Source organism: Helianthus annuus, chromosome 4 (genome assembly GCF_002127325.2).
Source record: "Helianthus annuus cultivar XRQ/B chromosome 4, HanXRQr2.0-SUNRISE, whole genome shotgun sequence".
NCBI classification, from domain to species: Eukaryota; Viridiplantae; Streptophyta; class Magnoliopsida; order Asterales; family Asteraceae; genus Helianthus; species Helianthus annuus.
In genome coordinates, this window is record NC_035436.2 from 11,986,364 (window position 1) to 12,001,966 (window position 15,603).

A 15,603-nucleotide genomic window follows, 5' to 3' on the forward strand; every position below is an offset into this window, starting at 1 on the left:
TCCCGAGGCTTTGTAACAGTATTATACACTCACTAGAATATATTGTATAAATTCTGCGAAGTTCCGCTTTAAAACGAGAAATTACGATCGAATTCGTATGAGAAGGGTTAAAAGCGTCAATAATGAAAGTTAGGGCTTTCAGAATAATTAAATAAACTAACCAGGGACTTAACTAAGCGAGTAAATAACACGAGGCCCTTAGTTGTAAATAATCAAGGGCCAAATCGCAAAGTTACCCCTTCAAAACCCGAAAGGTCAAGTTAATGATTACTAAAGATTTCATTATTAATTACTAAAGATTTTGTTACCCCTTCAAAACCCGAAAGGTCAAGTTAATGATTACTAAAGATTTCATTAATAATTACTAAAGATTTTGTTATTTATTACAAAGATTTAGTCATCATTACAAAAGATTTAAAATCTTTGAAAAATAACCCTCTCGCGGGCCGCGTTGCGTTTTGGGTTAAGTTGAGGCGGGCCGCGAGCCTCCTAAATTGTACGCGTCTGATGTTGAACTCAGGCGACCCGCGTACAAAGTGCATGGATCTTCCATGCGGGCCGCGTCAGGCGCCCAGATGCAGAAACATGCTCAAATTGGCTGTTCAGCCTTCTAAACGCCATGAGATGCATTTAAACCCTGCCAATTGGTCCCTAAACAACCCCTAAGCATTAGGAACTCATGTTGGAAGGTTGTGGATAGTTGGGGGACCTGTGTGTCAAAAGTTGTGATGAAAACTTTGCTATAAATAGGCATGTTATGTGCATAAGTTTCACCACACCTCAAACACTTTCTCTTGATCATCTCTGGAGCTTCCAAGCTGTATTCTAGCATCCTATTTCGTGTTCAAGCTTCTGTAAGTCGTTTAAATCCTTTGTGGTTTAGTTTTACTTAGTAATATAGCTAAAAATCAAACCGTCGTAACTACGGTTTGACTTCAAGATAAATCCTTAATAGCTCAGTCTTATGTCGAATCAAAAATGGTTATGTGTTGGTAATTATGTGGGTAATAAACCTCTGAAAGGGTTCCCCACGATCACCACTCTAACTATGTCAAAAATCGAGTCAAACGAATGCATAAAAAGTCAACAGAATTCCATTTTAACGATTCTTGCATAATCTATGATATAAATGATATGAAACCTGTTTTGATAATCATAAAACATGATAATAAGTATATAAACTTGTTTGCGCTCGTTTGAATCGACCATTTGCTATATTGAACCGGTTCGGAGCCGAATGTCGCAAAAGTTTGACTTTTGTTTTGACTTCAGTTCTGACCCATTTTAGTGAGGTATAGATATGCCTTAGGACTCTCTTAGGACCAGGTCACATATTGGAATGAACCTCTGTGATCGGTTCATGAGTTATCCGAGTCTTTTGCGCATTCCCGTCATTCGCCTAAAAGTTGACCGTAACGGCCTTTTGAAATTAAAACGAGTATTTCGGATACGTGAACGGACCAGAACCTTGCTTAATAAATTATAAGCATGTCCTTAAAGTTTCACGTCAATCCGAGGTCTAGAATGAGAGTTATGCTAATTAGCGCAATTAAAATAAACTTTTGTAATAAACGGCGCAATTAGCATAACGCCCATCTAAACCAAGATTTCGTCACCAAAACTTTTACCCACTGTTATAAATTAATATTTTGGGAATTTTAAAGATTTTTAATAATTTTTACCTTGCTCATAACCTGCGGTTATGGCTACGGTTCGGTAAATACCGAATATGCCCTTTTCGGCCAAAACATGAGTCCTACAAGGTCTTTTGACCCGATTCCAGTTGCCACTGATTTTAAATAATAATTAAAGTATTTTAGACTTTATAAACTGGTCGGGAAACTCAGATTTCCTGTAGAACTCGAAAAGCCCTTTTAAAAGTCTTTAAAATGACCGAAACACCCCTACGGGGCATAATATTAACTTAAACTCGTTACGGGCATCACGGAAGGTATCCTACTGATACCACAACCTCTTTAAGGCATATTGACTTAGGAAATAAGCGTAAGACTCTCACGGTTACCCGTTGCGCCTATTGCGCGCACGGTTCGGCTTATGTAACTGGTTTACATAATTTAGCCGAAACGGGTCAAACTATATTGTTTTAACCCCAAAATCCAGAGTATGATTGTTATACCCATATGAAACAAGTCTTCAAACTTGTTGGGTCAAAATCACACTCCATTCACGGTTTTCGCCTTTCACGCGATTAAACCGTAACAATTCTTTAAGACTAACCGGTCTAAGCTTAGGCTTAATTAAAGACCCGTTAGCATTCTAATTGGTTATTTATACCATCGTTCCAGACTAGAGCCTTCCGGTAAATTGTACCTACGCTTACTTGAGTGAATACGGCTGAGTTATTATTCTTGCTATTTTAAGACAGGAGCTAGCTCAGGTAAATACTCTTAACTTATTTCCCTATACGGGCTTGGGATACGGTATAATAATACCGCTTGGTCGGGTATTGAATATTTAATCGGATTGTGATTAAGTTATTGAGGTAACCCGGTTTGATCTGTATTGTTTGAAATAAAAGCCTTTAGGGGTTAATGACCATGTCCCGGATATCCTTGACATCATTGTATTATAAAATGGTCACGTCTTATGCACGGGGTGTAGGCATACACCTGACAGTTGCATAAGGGAAACGGTATCTCACGCTCAGTGGGCGTATACTTGTGATGTGTCTATTAATCATGACTCGGTTTCTACATCGGGCCCTGAACGTACAACGAACATGTAAATCTGTATACAAGATCATAATTATGATTGTCTCAAGTTATAAAAGATTAATTTTGCCTCTGTGCATTTTAATCAAAGTGTCAAAATAATTTGTGCCTGGTGCATCTAAATCAATTTTTCCTAAACTCTTTTCAAATGAGTCAGTTGAGTGTATTTACCAGTGAAAACTGACGTATTTTCAAAAGTCTAAGTGACAGGTACAAGTACGTAATAGGCTGGAAGCTGCTCAGGACATTAATAAGGAATCTTGCAAGTTCTAGGCGTCTAAAGTCTGTAGAACAATGTTTATAGATCTGCCTTTGGATCCCTTACTTTCCGTTGTAATACTTGGATATTACTTTTATTCGGAATAAAATATATTTATCTTTTGCTTCCGCTGTGCATTCATATATTGTGTGGTTTGACTATATTGTTGCCAACTACGTCACGGTAATCCCCCACCGGGCCCACTGGTGAGACACGTGGAAATCGGGGTGTGACAGGAACCGTACTGAATAGTCATCAGTGTCCTAAATTGGACAAAGATAAAGAGGATATGAAAAAGGTTCCATATGCCTTTGCTATCGGTTCCATCATGTATGCCATGTTATGTACTAGACCGGACGTATCGTTTGCTCTGGGCTTGACTAGCAGATATCAACAGAATCCTGGTAAAAGTCACTGGATTGCTGTGAAAAATATCCTAAAGTACTTAAAAAGAACTAAGGATATGTTTCTGATATTTGGCGGCTTGGAAGAAGAGATGAAAGTAAAGTGTTACACTGACGCAAGCTTCCAAACGGATCGTGATGATTCACGATCTCAGACAGGCTATGTTTTTACTTTAAATGGTGGTGCTATAACTTGGAAGAGTTCTAAGCAAAGCGTGGTGGCCCAATCGTCCACTGAATCAGAATATATAGCGGCTTCAAAAGCCGCTAAGGAGGCTGTTTGGATGAAAAAGCTCGTTGCTGATCTCAGAGTTATACCAAGCATACAGAAGCCTATCAAGATATTGTGCAACAATACAGGTGCAATTGCTCAGGCAAAGGAACCAAGGTCGCATCACAACACGAAGCATATTCTCAGAAAATTCCACTACTTACGGGAAGTTTTGGAAAGAGGAGACATCGTAGTATAGAAAATACATACTGATCAGAATCTAGCGGACCCGTTTACTAAGCCTATGCCTCAAGTGAAACACGAGAAGCATGCAAATTGTATAGGTCTTAGATATGCTAGACAGTGGGTCTGATTTTGTAATTTAGTATTTTGGTGCATTTTGAACTGTAAACAGTATTTTTATGTTTATTTGAATTTAATGGTTGAATGCCTTTTAAACTATTATATCTGTGTTCAAATATTAGTACGTTAAGTATCTATGAATATTGTATTCTAAAATGTCCGTAGTCTATCAGATTCGCGAGAACCAATCTGGTAAAAGACTATTGTGAATTAGATGGTTGATCTATATAATGGATACTCAAAGTGTTAAGAACCATATTCACTAATATGATTAGTTGAATCATATTGGGCGTAACTCGTTTCAAAATGATCTTCATGGATCTTAGTCATAAGACATTTTGAATAGGTACGATCATTGTATCCTTAGACATGCGGTGCATACTAGAACTAACCTAAATGAATGGTTGCTCTTTGATTCTATCTAACGCTGTACGTAACTGGCAGTAATAAGGATAGTTTTGGGAATGATCTGAAGTTTAGTGGGAGTTGTTTGTAGCCAAAGGGATCTGTGCTTCTATACTTAGAAGAGGAACACTCTGGCGCCTTTCGTTGATTTGAACTGGTATTAAACGCGTGGCCACGCTTGAACTAGTAATAGTTTGATAAACCGCTTCAAATCAGGAACGAAATTAGAAATGGTTGAATGATATATGAGAATGAATTGGATCCATGTCTCATGTTCAACAAGTGTTTAATACAGAGGGATAAATGAGTCGATAACCGGGGCTATAGTATTTGCATAACCAAAGAATTGATTAGTGCAAAGAATTAGATGACATAAATTTGTCATACCTTACCGGGGGCAATATGATGCAGCTAGGCACCCACTATTGTCTACATTGAAACTTAATCGGCCAATCGACCAAGTGGGAGATTGTTGGATATAATGTTCAATTGTCGATTATAATTCAACATTGTCGTCAAGGTACGACCCAAAGAGTTACACTTTGGGCAACGAACATGCAACGGTGTTTAAATTGTTAATCATCGGATCACGAACAATAAGCGTAATGAAAGAAACGGGTAATTATTTGGAATAATTACGGAGAGCCGATTTAATATTATAATTAATTTGTTAATTATAATAAATCGTACACACACACACATATATATATATATATTGTTAATTATCTAGATAATTAACGAGAGGGATAATTGTTTTAATTATGAGATAATTATGAAGGAGTTGTATTTAGAATACAATTGATTTAAAACAAAAGAAGGAGTTGTATTTAGAATACAATTGGTTTAAAATAAAAGATATATATGTATATCTTTTGTATATTAACTTCCATATAACTCTCAATCCATATAGGTTACGTAACTTTTAATTAGTTGAAAGTATATATATGGAACTTTAATTGGTAAATGGATATATGCTTTTCAAAAGTCACGAAAGAAACAGAAAGAAAAAGGAGTATTTTCGTTGCAAAATAAAAAGAAGTTGAGAAAGAGGAGCAATTCTTGAAGTTCTAATTGATCCTAATTCTTTAAGATCGTGTTTCTTCAATTACGCAAAAAGGTAAGTAAAATTTTTGAACTTTATTTTCTTTAGATTTAAGGTTTCGTTTGAAATTGTTTCAAACGAACAAATATGATTTCGTGGTCAACGATCATCTAGCGAGATCGTTCGTTGAACCAATGTGTCTTTCTTGGATGTCATGATTCTTTAATTCTATATAACCTATTTTGATTGTAGTGAGATCACTGGTGGAATCGGTTTAGAACCGAACCTCGTGTACATGTTTTCCGCTGCGTTCAGTTTGTTTGACAAATTGATTAAAATTATTTGCTAAAAGGTACACGAAATTTCCAACACTTTGAAATGTTTGTGAACCAAAAAATTGATCCTAGATCATAATTTGAAGCATTTGTGGCGGTGTACCGAATGAACCCAATCCCAAAGATGCCCCTTCACCCTAAAAGAAACCATAGAAGTGGCATTACAAACAATTAAGATAAGAGATCTATTAGAAGTTTAGGAGTGTATTAGAACATCTCGGATGGGGTTAACGTGCAAGACTTTTTCTTTCATACTATTTATAAAAGAGAATGTAAGTTGTTACTTTATTGAATAAGGTTGTTGTAGCCATTCTTTCAAGGAAAAACTAACATACTGATGAAACACAGGTTAACACTGAGGTTAATCTGTGGGGGTATTTCTTCTGTGGGTTCAACCTCTTTCTTGACTCGTGACAATGGCTCGAATCCTGCAAAACAGTAACACCGTTAGTCTCGTTAAGAGGGGGAGATGGGGGTTTTCCCTCTTAACCAGGCTCCGACGTGAGAATAAGTACTGTTCTGAGAGAATAAAACAGTGTGTGTATAGAATGATTAGAGAGAGTAGTAGCTCCTGAACCTGAATGATAAAGGGTCCTATTTATAGCCGTATGGTGAAGAAGGGAGGAGCAGCTGTGCCAGCTGTGGGCGCGTGCCAGCTGTCCGACCAAGGGGAATATCCTCTTGGTCTGCTCTGTCACGGCAGGTGTAGTGATACACGTGGCGTTCTTACATTTGCCCATGCTGGAAACCTTGTACCGGTGTTGTCAGCTCTGCCCCCTGATTTGCCGCAAGCCTATGTGGCGTTCTGCGAGTGGTGACACGTGTTGTCCTTTTTGTCTGGTAGAGCATCTTTGGTGCCACCTGCATATATTCCAGAAGCTTCTAGAAGCTTCTGGATTGCTTTGCTGATGTGGTCGCCATGTATGCTCAAAAGTGGTGTGGTCCCTGCCATGTAGGCAGGGAATTGGGACCATACCTCTTCAAGTCCCCTCAGTCCAGTGTGCCTTCTAGTTGAGTTGATCGTCTAGGAGAGATTCTGGACTTATAAGAGTGGTGGCTTTTATGGCGTGTGGAGTTTGGTGATTTTTATAAAAGGTGAGCCAAATGGACGCATGGCGCATGAGTTTTGGCCTTTGTAAAAAGTGAGCCAAATGGACGCATGGCACATGGGTTTTGGCCCTTTGTGAAAAGTGAGCCAAATGGACGCATGGCGCATGGGTTTTGGCCCTTTGTGAAAAGTGAGCCAAATGGACGCATGGCGCATGGGTTTTGGCCTTTGTGAAAAGTGAGCCAAATGGAGGCATGGCGCATGGGTTTTGGCCTTTTGTAAAAAAATGAGTCAAATGGACGCATGGCACATGGGTTTTGGCCTTTGTAAAAAGTGAGCCAAATGGACGCATGGCGCATGGGTTTTGGCCCTTTGTGAAAAGTGAGCCAAATGGACGCACGGCGCATGGGTTTTGGCCTTTTGTAAAAAAGTGAGCCAAATGGACGCATGACACATGGGTTTTGGCCTTTGTAAAAAGTGAGCCAAATGGACGCATGGCGCATGGGTGCTGGCAACACCATGAATGTGACCTCTTCTGTTCTTGAATTTCTTCCATCTGAGAGTAACATCGGGAATGATATCTGTCCCAGGGGAAAGACGGCTTCGTTGCAGAAACCAGTTAGCGGGTAATCAACTGGTTCTAAGCGCGCCTTGTCCTTCTGGTCAAATTGATTGAAGCATTGTTCGTATATGATATCTGCGGTGCTCCCTGGATCGATGAAAATGTAGTCTGTCTGGTAGTGACCAATCACACCTGGAATGACTATTGGTCGCTTTTCCCTCGGGCCCCCTCTGACAACTGGAAAAATAACTTGCCTCTCGCGCCATGAGTCGTCTTGTGTGCGCTTGTTGTAGTTTTTCTTTGGCCTTCGTGGGCCTCCCTGAACCATGTGGGTTTCTAACTTTCTGAGTTTTTCGTTATCTGGCCCTTCCTCTCGTCTTTGAATTTGGCGGTAGTCGCGCTTTCCGCCTTTTACCAGGTGCATGAGCTTTCCATCTCTCAGGGCCCTTTCAATTTCTTGCTTTAGACTGAAACAATCATTGGTTAGGTGACCCGTGTCTTTGTGGAATTCACAGTAGAGATTGGGATCTTGACCCCTTTTGTTGCGCATCTGCAGGGGTGGTTTGAATTGGTGATTTTCAGTGGCCAAGACCTCTGAAGGGTCTTTGTTAATGGCGTCCACTGTTTCTCTCTGTTTTCTCTTTTTACTTCTTTTCGGTGGGCTATCTGATTGATTGTGTGTCGCGCGTCTTCACTTGGTGGGCTTCTTTCTCTGTGACTGGAAGTCTTCCATGGCTGGCCTCTGCCTTTTCTGTCGTGTCGGTCATTAGAGTTATGCGCGCATTGACGGTGGTCGTCACCAATCAACTGTTTATCTGTTTGTGCTATTATTTTGGCTGCCTCAATGAAGGTTTCCCAGTCTTTGGGTCCTCCGTCTCTTCCCTTCACGCGCTTGATTAGATCATCACACTTGACTGCCCTCATGAAGTGCGCACGCATCATCTTTTCACCTACGTCTCCGATCTCTAGACATTCCTTGTTATATCTTGTGATAAAATCTTCCATGCTTTCATGATCTCAACGCCATATATTCAGACAATCGGCCGGGTCTCTGGTGTGTCTTCGCTGTTGAGAGAAGTGTGCCAGGAACTTCTCTCTGAAGTCGACCCATGATTTAATTTTTCCTTCTGGTAAGCTATCGAACCAGACGCGCGTTGCGCCCACAAATGTTTGTGCAAACAGATGACACCAAGTTGGTAGGTTCCATCCACCTGTTGCTCCTGCGCCTTTGAAAACTTGGAGGTGGTCATCTGGATCTGTCAGGCCATTGTATTTGCCCACATTGTGCGGCAGCTTGGTTTTGTCTATAGCAGCTGTGGCGATCTCCCTGATGAACTTTGAATCTTCGGCCATGTCGTCTGGACGATAGCTTAAGGTATAATCATGTTCTGCCTTTGGGTTGTACCCTGCGCGCTTAGCAGGCTTGTACGACGCGTGTTCCGGATGTAATCTGCTGAACACTGTGCTTTCCTTGTACGTTGGGTCTTCCTCTTCGTCTTCCCACTCATTGTTCATATTGCGCGCGCCCAGGCGGCTTTGAATCGGCTTTCGTTATAAGTTGGAGTGCTGCACATAATTGCTTTCTGTTTCGCCGTAAGTGTCGCGCGTGTCGTGCGCGCTGGGTTTTCTAATGTTTCTTGCAGGTCCTTTTTCTGGGCGTAAAGTCCACGCATTGAACTGCTGAGTCGTGTGTGTGCTCAGAGATCGTTGCGGTGGAGTAGCGAACGCCGATTGGTTAGCCTGTGCTTGGAGCAGGGCTTGTTGTGCGCTCAGTTGTGTGTAAACGAGGTTTATAGATGCCATCTGCTCGGCGTACCAGGAAGCCAGAGTTTTTCCTTCGGGTAGCCCTAATAGTGCAGAGAAATTTAGTTGTGCATGTTCCGATGGAGCTGAGGGGCCAGCTCCATGGCTTGATGTGTGCACCGGTGGAGGTGTTTGAACCAACCCGGGTGGAGGTATTTGTTGGACTACCCCTTGTGGAGGTTGGAAAGTGGCTCCGTTTGTGGTCTGGGTGATTATCCTGGTGGGGGTTTGGAAAATGGGTCCAGTTGTGGTTTGGCTAGCGACCCTGGACGCACTTCCGAAAATGCTAGGAAAATCGTTGTTTGTTTGCCCTTCCTGGATGATTTCGTTCCTTTGACCCCTTTGGACGTGTGCTGAGTCCGAAACGAGTTCAAAGGAAGAAACTTCTCCATCTACATGGTGTGAAGGGTTTTGCTCAGCCATTTTTACGAGTATTTCTTGAAAAGAAAAGAGGTGAGGTTGGTTTTGCAAAAAAGCGGATGGCGCCAATGATGAAACACAGGTTAACACTGAGGTTAATCTGTGGGGGTGTTTCTTCTGTGGGTTCAACCTCTTTCTTGACTCGTGACAACGGCTCGAATCCTGCAAAACAGTAACACCGTTAGTCTCGTTAAGAGGGGGAGATGGGGGGTTTCCCTCTTAACCAGGCTCCGGCGTGAGAATAAGTACTGTTCTGAGAGAATAAAACAGTGTGTGTATAGAGTGAGTAGAGAGAGTAGTAGCTCCTGAACCTGAATGATGAAGGGTCCTATTTATAGCCGGAGGGTGAAGATGGGAGGAGCAGCTGTGCCAGCTGTGGGCGCGTGCCAGCTGTCCAACCAAGGGGAATATCCTCTTGGTCTGCTCTGTCACGGCAGGTGTAGTGATACACGTGGCGTTCTTACATTTTCTCATGCTGGAAACCTTGTACCGGTGTTGTCAGCTCTGCCCCCTGATTTGCCGCAGGCCTATGTGGCGTTCTGCGAGTGGTGACACGTGTTGTCGTTTTTGTCTGGTAGAGCATCTTTGGTGCCACCTGCATATATTCCAGAAGCTTCTGGATTGCTTTGCTGATGTGGTCGCCATGTATGCTCAAAAGTGGTGTGGTCCCTGCCATGTAGGTAGGGAATTGGGACCATACCTCTTCACATACCTTTAAATACCTTGATAGATAATTATTCAAAACTATCCATATTTATACAAAACAACTCGGATGAGTAGTTATCACATAAATAAGTTAGGGGCTGTTTAGCAACATCTGAATGAGTAAGTGCTGAACCAGTGATCTGTACCATTAAGAACTAGTATAATGTTTAACCGTTCAGAGACAAATGTCTAACCAATTCAGATAAGAGATCTTAACTATTTAGACTTAGTATAATGCTTAATCATTCACAGGCAAATGTCTGAATCATTCAGACATCTGCTTAGGAAACAAACAATCTGAACCATTAAGTGCATTAAGTGCTGAACCAATAAAAGATCTGAATCATTAAGAGACTCATTAAAAGCTAAACAAACAGCCCCTTAGACAACTCGGATGATTAGTTATCACATAAATAAGTTAGAATCACCATTTTTTTTGGGAACAACATCTCGGCCATGGCTATACATGGCGAAAGATCAGTTGAAGAGGTATTCGAACCTAAAAACTCCAGGACAGGAACCTACTAGGTAGTAAACCTTCTCACCTCCATTATCACTGGGGCAACTTCATCGGATAGAATCATCATTCTTAATGATTAAAAAATATAATAATTAACATTTAAAGGTACTAAATTACTAATCCTTAAATCTAAACCACATAAAGTTATCGTTGCATCTTTCATCACCTCTTTAATTAATGTTCGGTTAGTGATTACCCGTCAAAGATTGTGACACTTTTATTGGGAAGAATTATAGCATTGATTTTTTTAGTATAGGGTCTCGTATATTTTATTTTGCTCTTAATAAAAATATAATCCACTTACAGTATTTTAAAATTCAATGACTCGAAATAATTTGTATCTTAGAATCAATTAGCTGGAGAAGGCCTAGTTCTGAGTTGTTACAATCAAAGCTTCCCTCATATTATTATTTGCACATTCACCTAATCACAAATCTATCCACTTTAGATTATATTATATATATATATACTAACATACTACAATCTGTATAGAATATATATCAAGATAGTCATAATCATAACTGTTTTATGATTTTATCATACACTTTATTTTATCAAATTCAAAATTTCTCTTTGAAGTACAATTGCATGACAGAGTATTTAACTTCCATCTATGGTGGGCCCGGGTGAGTTTTCATATCCATGTCTCAAGTTCGAGTCTGGGTGATAAGAATTTCTCATTGAGGGGTTTAAATTGGGGATCTATTATGCGATGAGGCTCTCTATCGCGGACCCGGTTAAGACAACTATTGCTAGATCTCTCGACATTCACGAATAATTTACACCCTTAAAAAAAGAGAATAATCGTGTCTTACATCTAAAGAGACAACCAAAGGGATTTTAGCCTGATAAATAGTAGATCGAAGGGTGTATGAGATTAACCATTCTAAGAAAAAGAAATCTAAGATGAGACTTTGTTTTTTTTTTTGAACATTTTTATGCTCATCTTCCCTGCTTATATTAATATTTTTTCCATATTATATATGTTGAAAAAATAGGTGAAAATAGCATTTTTCACAAATATAGGAAAATGATTTTTTCCTATTTTGGACTAGAAATAAATATAATAAAATGAGCGGGTTTTATATATTTATTTGTGGGTTTGTGTTCTATGTTGGAAGAGCTTCGCAACGAACTAAACCACGTCCAAAACCGAGCTAAGATGAATGAGATATCGATGCTCAAAGTTGGGTGTTTGAAACATTGAATGCTGAAACAAAAGGGAAAGTAGCACCTTGTCCCACATAGGAGGAGAGATGGAACTTAAATGGGTATTTAAGGTGGAACTCTCCATCCTATTGTTTCATGGAAGCACACACTAGTGTCCTCGCGAAGGGGCGGAGCACCCTAACTCGCACTCGCACACGCTCGCTCGCGCGCGTGCGCGTGGCGTGGGCGATAAGGCGCAATGTGGCGCTTTGATGGCGCACTTTGCACTTCGCCCGCTTGAGAGCCGCCTTTGTATTTTTGACCGCGTGCGTGTGGTGGAGCACAAGGGTTGCAACGACCAAGTGGTAGATGATGCGACGCATGACGTGGCAGTCATGTGCATGCGCGCGCGAGTACACATGGCACGGAGGCGCGGCGCGCTCGTATGGGTTCACAGGTGACGTGGCGCACGCGCGCATGGACTTGAGCCAGTGTGGCGCATGCGCGCATGACAGTGAGCCAAGAGGACGCACCGCGCATGGGCGTGCAGACCTGGGCGCGCGCAACAGGGTGACTTGCGCGCGCACGCGCAGAAGCTTCCAGCATTGAATGACAGTGCAGTTTCAGTCCAGCTTTATAACTGACGAGTTAATAGGCTTTGACTGAGAATTAAATGACGTATTAAATTGCATTGAAGACGTTTAATGCAATTTAAACCTCTCATTTAATTCGTTTTTAGCTGTTTCAAACCGGGAGCTGTATAAATACAGCTCCATAACTTGCTGTAGAGGTACTACGAAAAACCCAGCAACACAACAACATATTCAACTTTCTCTCTAGAGTTTCCTGATTCTTTTCTTGCAGCTTTCAAGGTAGACATCGGGTTGTAGGCGAACTCCGGCAGTACTGCTGCTCCGGCTGTTGTACCCTGGGAAACAAAATGAGTACTCTTGGGAGACTTGGAATTTGTTTTAAGAGAAGCGTGTTGAACACGTGCCTCAGTAATCTACTTCTACCCATTCTTGTATTTTGGTTTATTTCAGTTGTAATTTGTATCGTATTTCTGCTTTCTTTATTTCATTGTATTGTAATCAGTAATAAAATTTGTTTATTTATTTAATTACGCGAACAGTTCCTACAATATATTGATATAATATATTGTTAAGATTAAAAAAAGTTATGCCTTTTCTCTTAAAAGTATATTACTTATAAGTTTGTTAATTAACTAAACTTAAATTGTGCATAGTCTTATAATCTAGTTGCATTAATGATTGTCTTTAGAAATGTGACGTGGGTTCAAATCTTTACTAGCATAGGATGATTCTATGGTTTTTAAAGGTGAAAACAGTTAAAAGAAAATTGTGTAAAGCTAACTAAAAGTTTAAATTTCTTTTGATCTCCTTTTGAAAATTTAGGCAAAATATATGAAACTCTAACTTGATCAATTTGTTAAAAATAAATAAAATGGAAAGAAACAAAGATTAATAAAATTAGATGTAATTACCATTACACATGACCAGTTTACCTAACAAGAATTAAGATCTAAGAATCATAACAGTCGAAGGAGAAAGAAGTTCTTGCATCAACGCGGGTGACACGAACCGGAGATGATGCATCAGAAGACAGCGAAGGCGAGCTCGAAGATGACGTAAACCGGCTTGAACGACTCTTCAATTTCGCCTTGATCTCTGCTTCGTTACGCGATTTATCATCTTCGATTCCAACTTTAGTCGAATTTACACTCGCCGGAACTATGCAATTGCACAAAAGACCTATAAAATAAATAAATTAAAAAACTGTTAGGAATTTGATTTTTTTTTGGAACGACAACTTTATTGTATTAGTCTACCGCACTCCAGAATCTGATAACGTTTATAAATTGGAATAGTTGAAACTAGTTTGTGGATTACCGATTCGAGCTAGACGATTGATCCAACTTGGGATTGAATTTCCGGTTAGTCGAATGCAAACATCATTGCAGAAGTGATTGCAGTTTCTAGTGAATAGGCTATACGAAGTTCCTTTGTATATGTGAGCAAGCTCATCCATGACTCTTTTGACCTCCTTCGGGTTCAAATCCGTCCATCCGATTAGAATTTGCTTCCTAAACGTAAATCCTTCGCACTTTTTCGGCTCTCCTTCGAAAATTCCAGTCGTCGCTTCTTCATGAGATCCAAAAGCGTACTCGACTCGATGAACTGAAATCATCAAATCATACATTAAATAACCTACATGATGTTTTATCTGTTAAACCATTTTTTTTTATTATTGGTAGATTAATAATTCTATCATTCATAAAGTAGTATAGGTTTTAATCCTTACAAAGTTACAAGTGTAATATTGTAAAAAAATGTTTATGAAAAGAAAATGTAAAATCTCACTTAAAGTTATTGATGGAGTCAGGGGAGCGTAAGATACTAAGATGTAAGCTGACTATACATTCCAGATGATATAGAGACTGCTTCTAACAAAATCTCAACTCCAAAAACATATATGGACATAAGAGTGAAAACTATATTAGAAACATAATATTTATGTTTTTAATATACTTTTCACGTTAAGGGGTGGATTTGAAGCCGGGAAATCTCTATGAAATTAGTCTCTCTGTCTAGGATAGAGTTATGATTTGCCTACATCTCACTCTTAACCCACTAGACTCTACAGTAGGTTGGTATGACGGATCTAAAAGACATGGGCTACATTTCTTTTCACGGGTAGCCAATACACCAATACATAAACCGAAGAAAAAAAGAAAATATTTGCACTAAAAAATGTAGTTTCTAAGGAAGTTGAGGGGCAGCACGGGCTACCCCTAATCATTTGCTACATCCGCCACTAGATATGGATGAGATTTTCCTGGGTACGATTATTGTTATGTTACTTTACAAATTAACCATTGCAACTTCGAGATCTAACCTTGAACACCGGAATGATAAATGCCAAGACCAAGCCAATAAGCATATTCATTCATGGAAGTAAGATCATAAACATTGAGGTACACCGGAATCGATCCCGCTTTTCGACACTTTACCGACTTACTTCCTCGACACAGCATCTTGCGTTGAAATCGGTTGAAAATATGGTGAAAGAATCAAATATGAATCATAATTATTTGAAAGATATGAATGTGGGAGAGAGAGTAAAAAGAAATACAAGAGTGCATGAATGAAGGTGAAGCTTGTTGGTTCCATTCGCGACATATAAGCACCGGATCATCTTTATCGCGGACCCCACGGTTTTTAAATTTTTGAAAAGATAGGATAATTTATATATTTTTTTACTTCAAAAGCTGTTTTTTTTTTAAAGTGTATTTGGTTATATAATTTGACTCGAATATTTAATAATTTATTGTTACGACTTTATATTAAAGTAACCACTCTATGATGCTTGATTAATTTATTGGTGTGAAGTTTTATTATATTTCTTTAGCTAATAAAGTTATATGAAAAATGTTTAAACAAATATTCTTCTAAAAATAGATAGTAATAAAGTTATATGAAAAATGTTTTAACACATATTTTTCTAAAAATAGGCAGTTGCAGGAAATATATCAAACGTACTCTATTTGAACTCATTCAAACGGCTTTGGAAACGTTTTGTTGAACTATACGATATAAGATTTTAGGTTTCGTTTTTGGATTATTA

At 39.5% G+C, this 15,603-nt stretch overlaps 1 protein-coding gene across 1 annotated transcript; it reads right to left on the reverse strand.

Annotated features, from left to right (window-relative positions):
- Nucleotides 1-13,420: 13,420 nt before the first annotated feature.
- Nucleotides 13,421-15,120, reverse strand: LOC110935781 (deSI-like protein At4g17486). The gene is made up of 3 exons (XM_022178132.2): nucleotides 14,875-15,120; nucleotides 13,869-14,156; nucleotides 13,421-13,730 (listed from the first exon to the last, which is right to left on the reverse strand). The coding sequence occupies exons 1-3, from the start codon at nucleotides 15,011-15,013 to the stop codon at nucleotides 13,501-13,503; spliced, it is 657 nt and encodes a 218-aa protein (XP_022033824.1). The 5' UTR covers nucleotides 15,014-15,120; the 3' UTR covers nucleotides 13,421-13,500.
- Between the last annotated feature and the right edge of the window lie 483 nt (nucleotides 15,121-15,603).

Bases quoted from the DNA above. Each gene is read 5' to 3' on its own strand.
- LOC110935781 (XM_022178132.2), bottom strand. From the start codon at position 15,013: ATGCTGTGTCGAGGAAGTAAGTCGGTAAAGTGTCGAAAAGCGGGATCG. The intron at 14,157-14,874 runs GTTAGATCTCGA...TGATGATTTCAG, and splicing joins TTATCATTCCGGTGTTCAAG to TTCATCGAGTCGAGTACGCT. The intron at 13,731-13,868 runs GTAATCCACAAA...TTTATTTTATAG, and splicing joins CAATCGTCTAGCTCGAATCG to GTCTTTTGTGCAATTGCATA.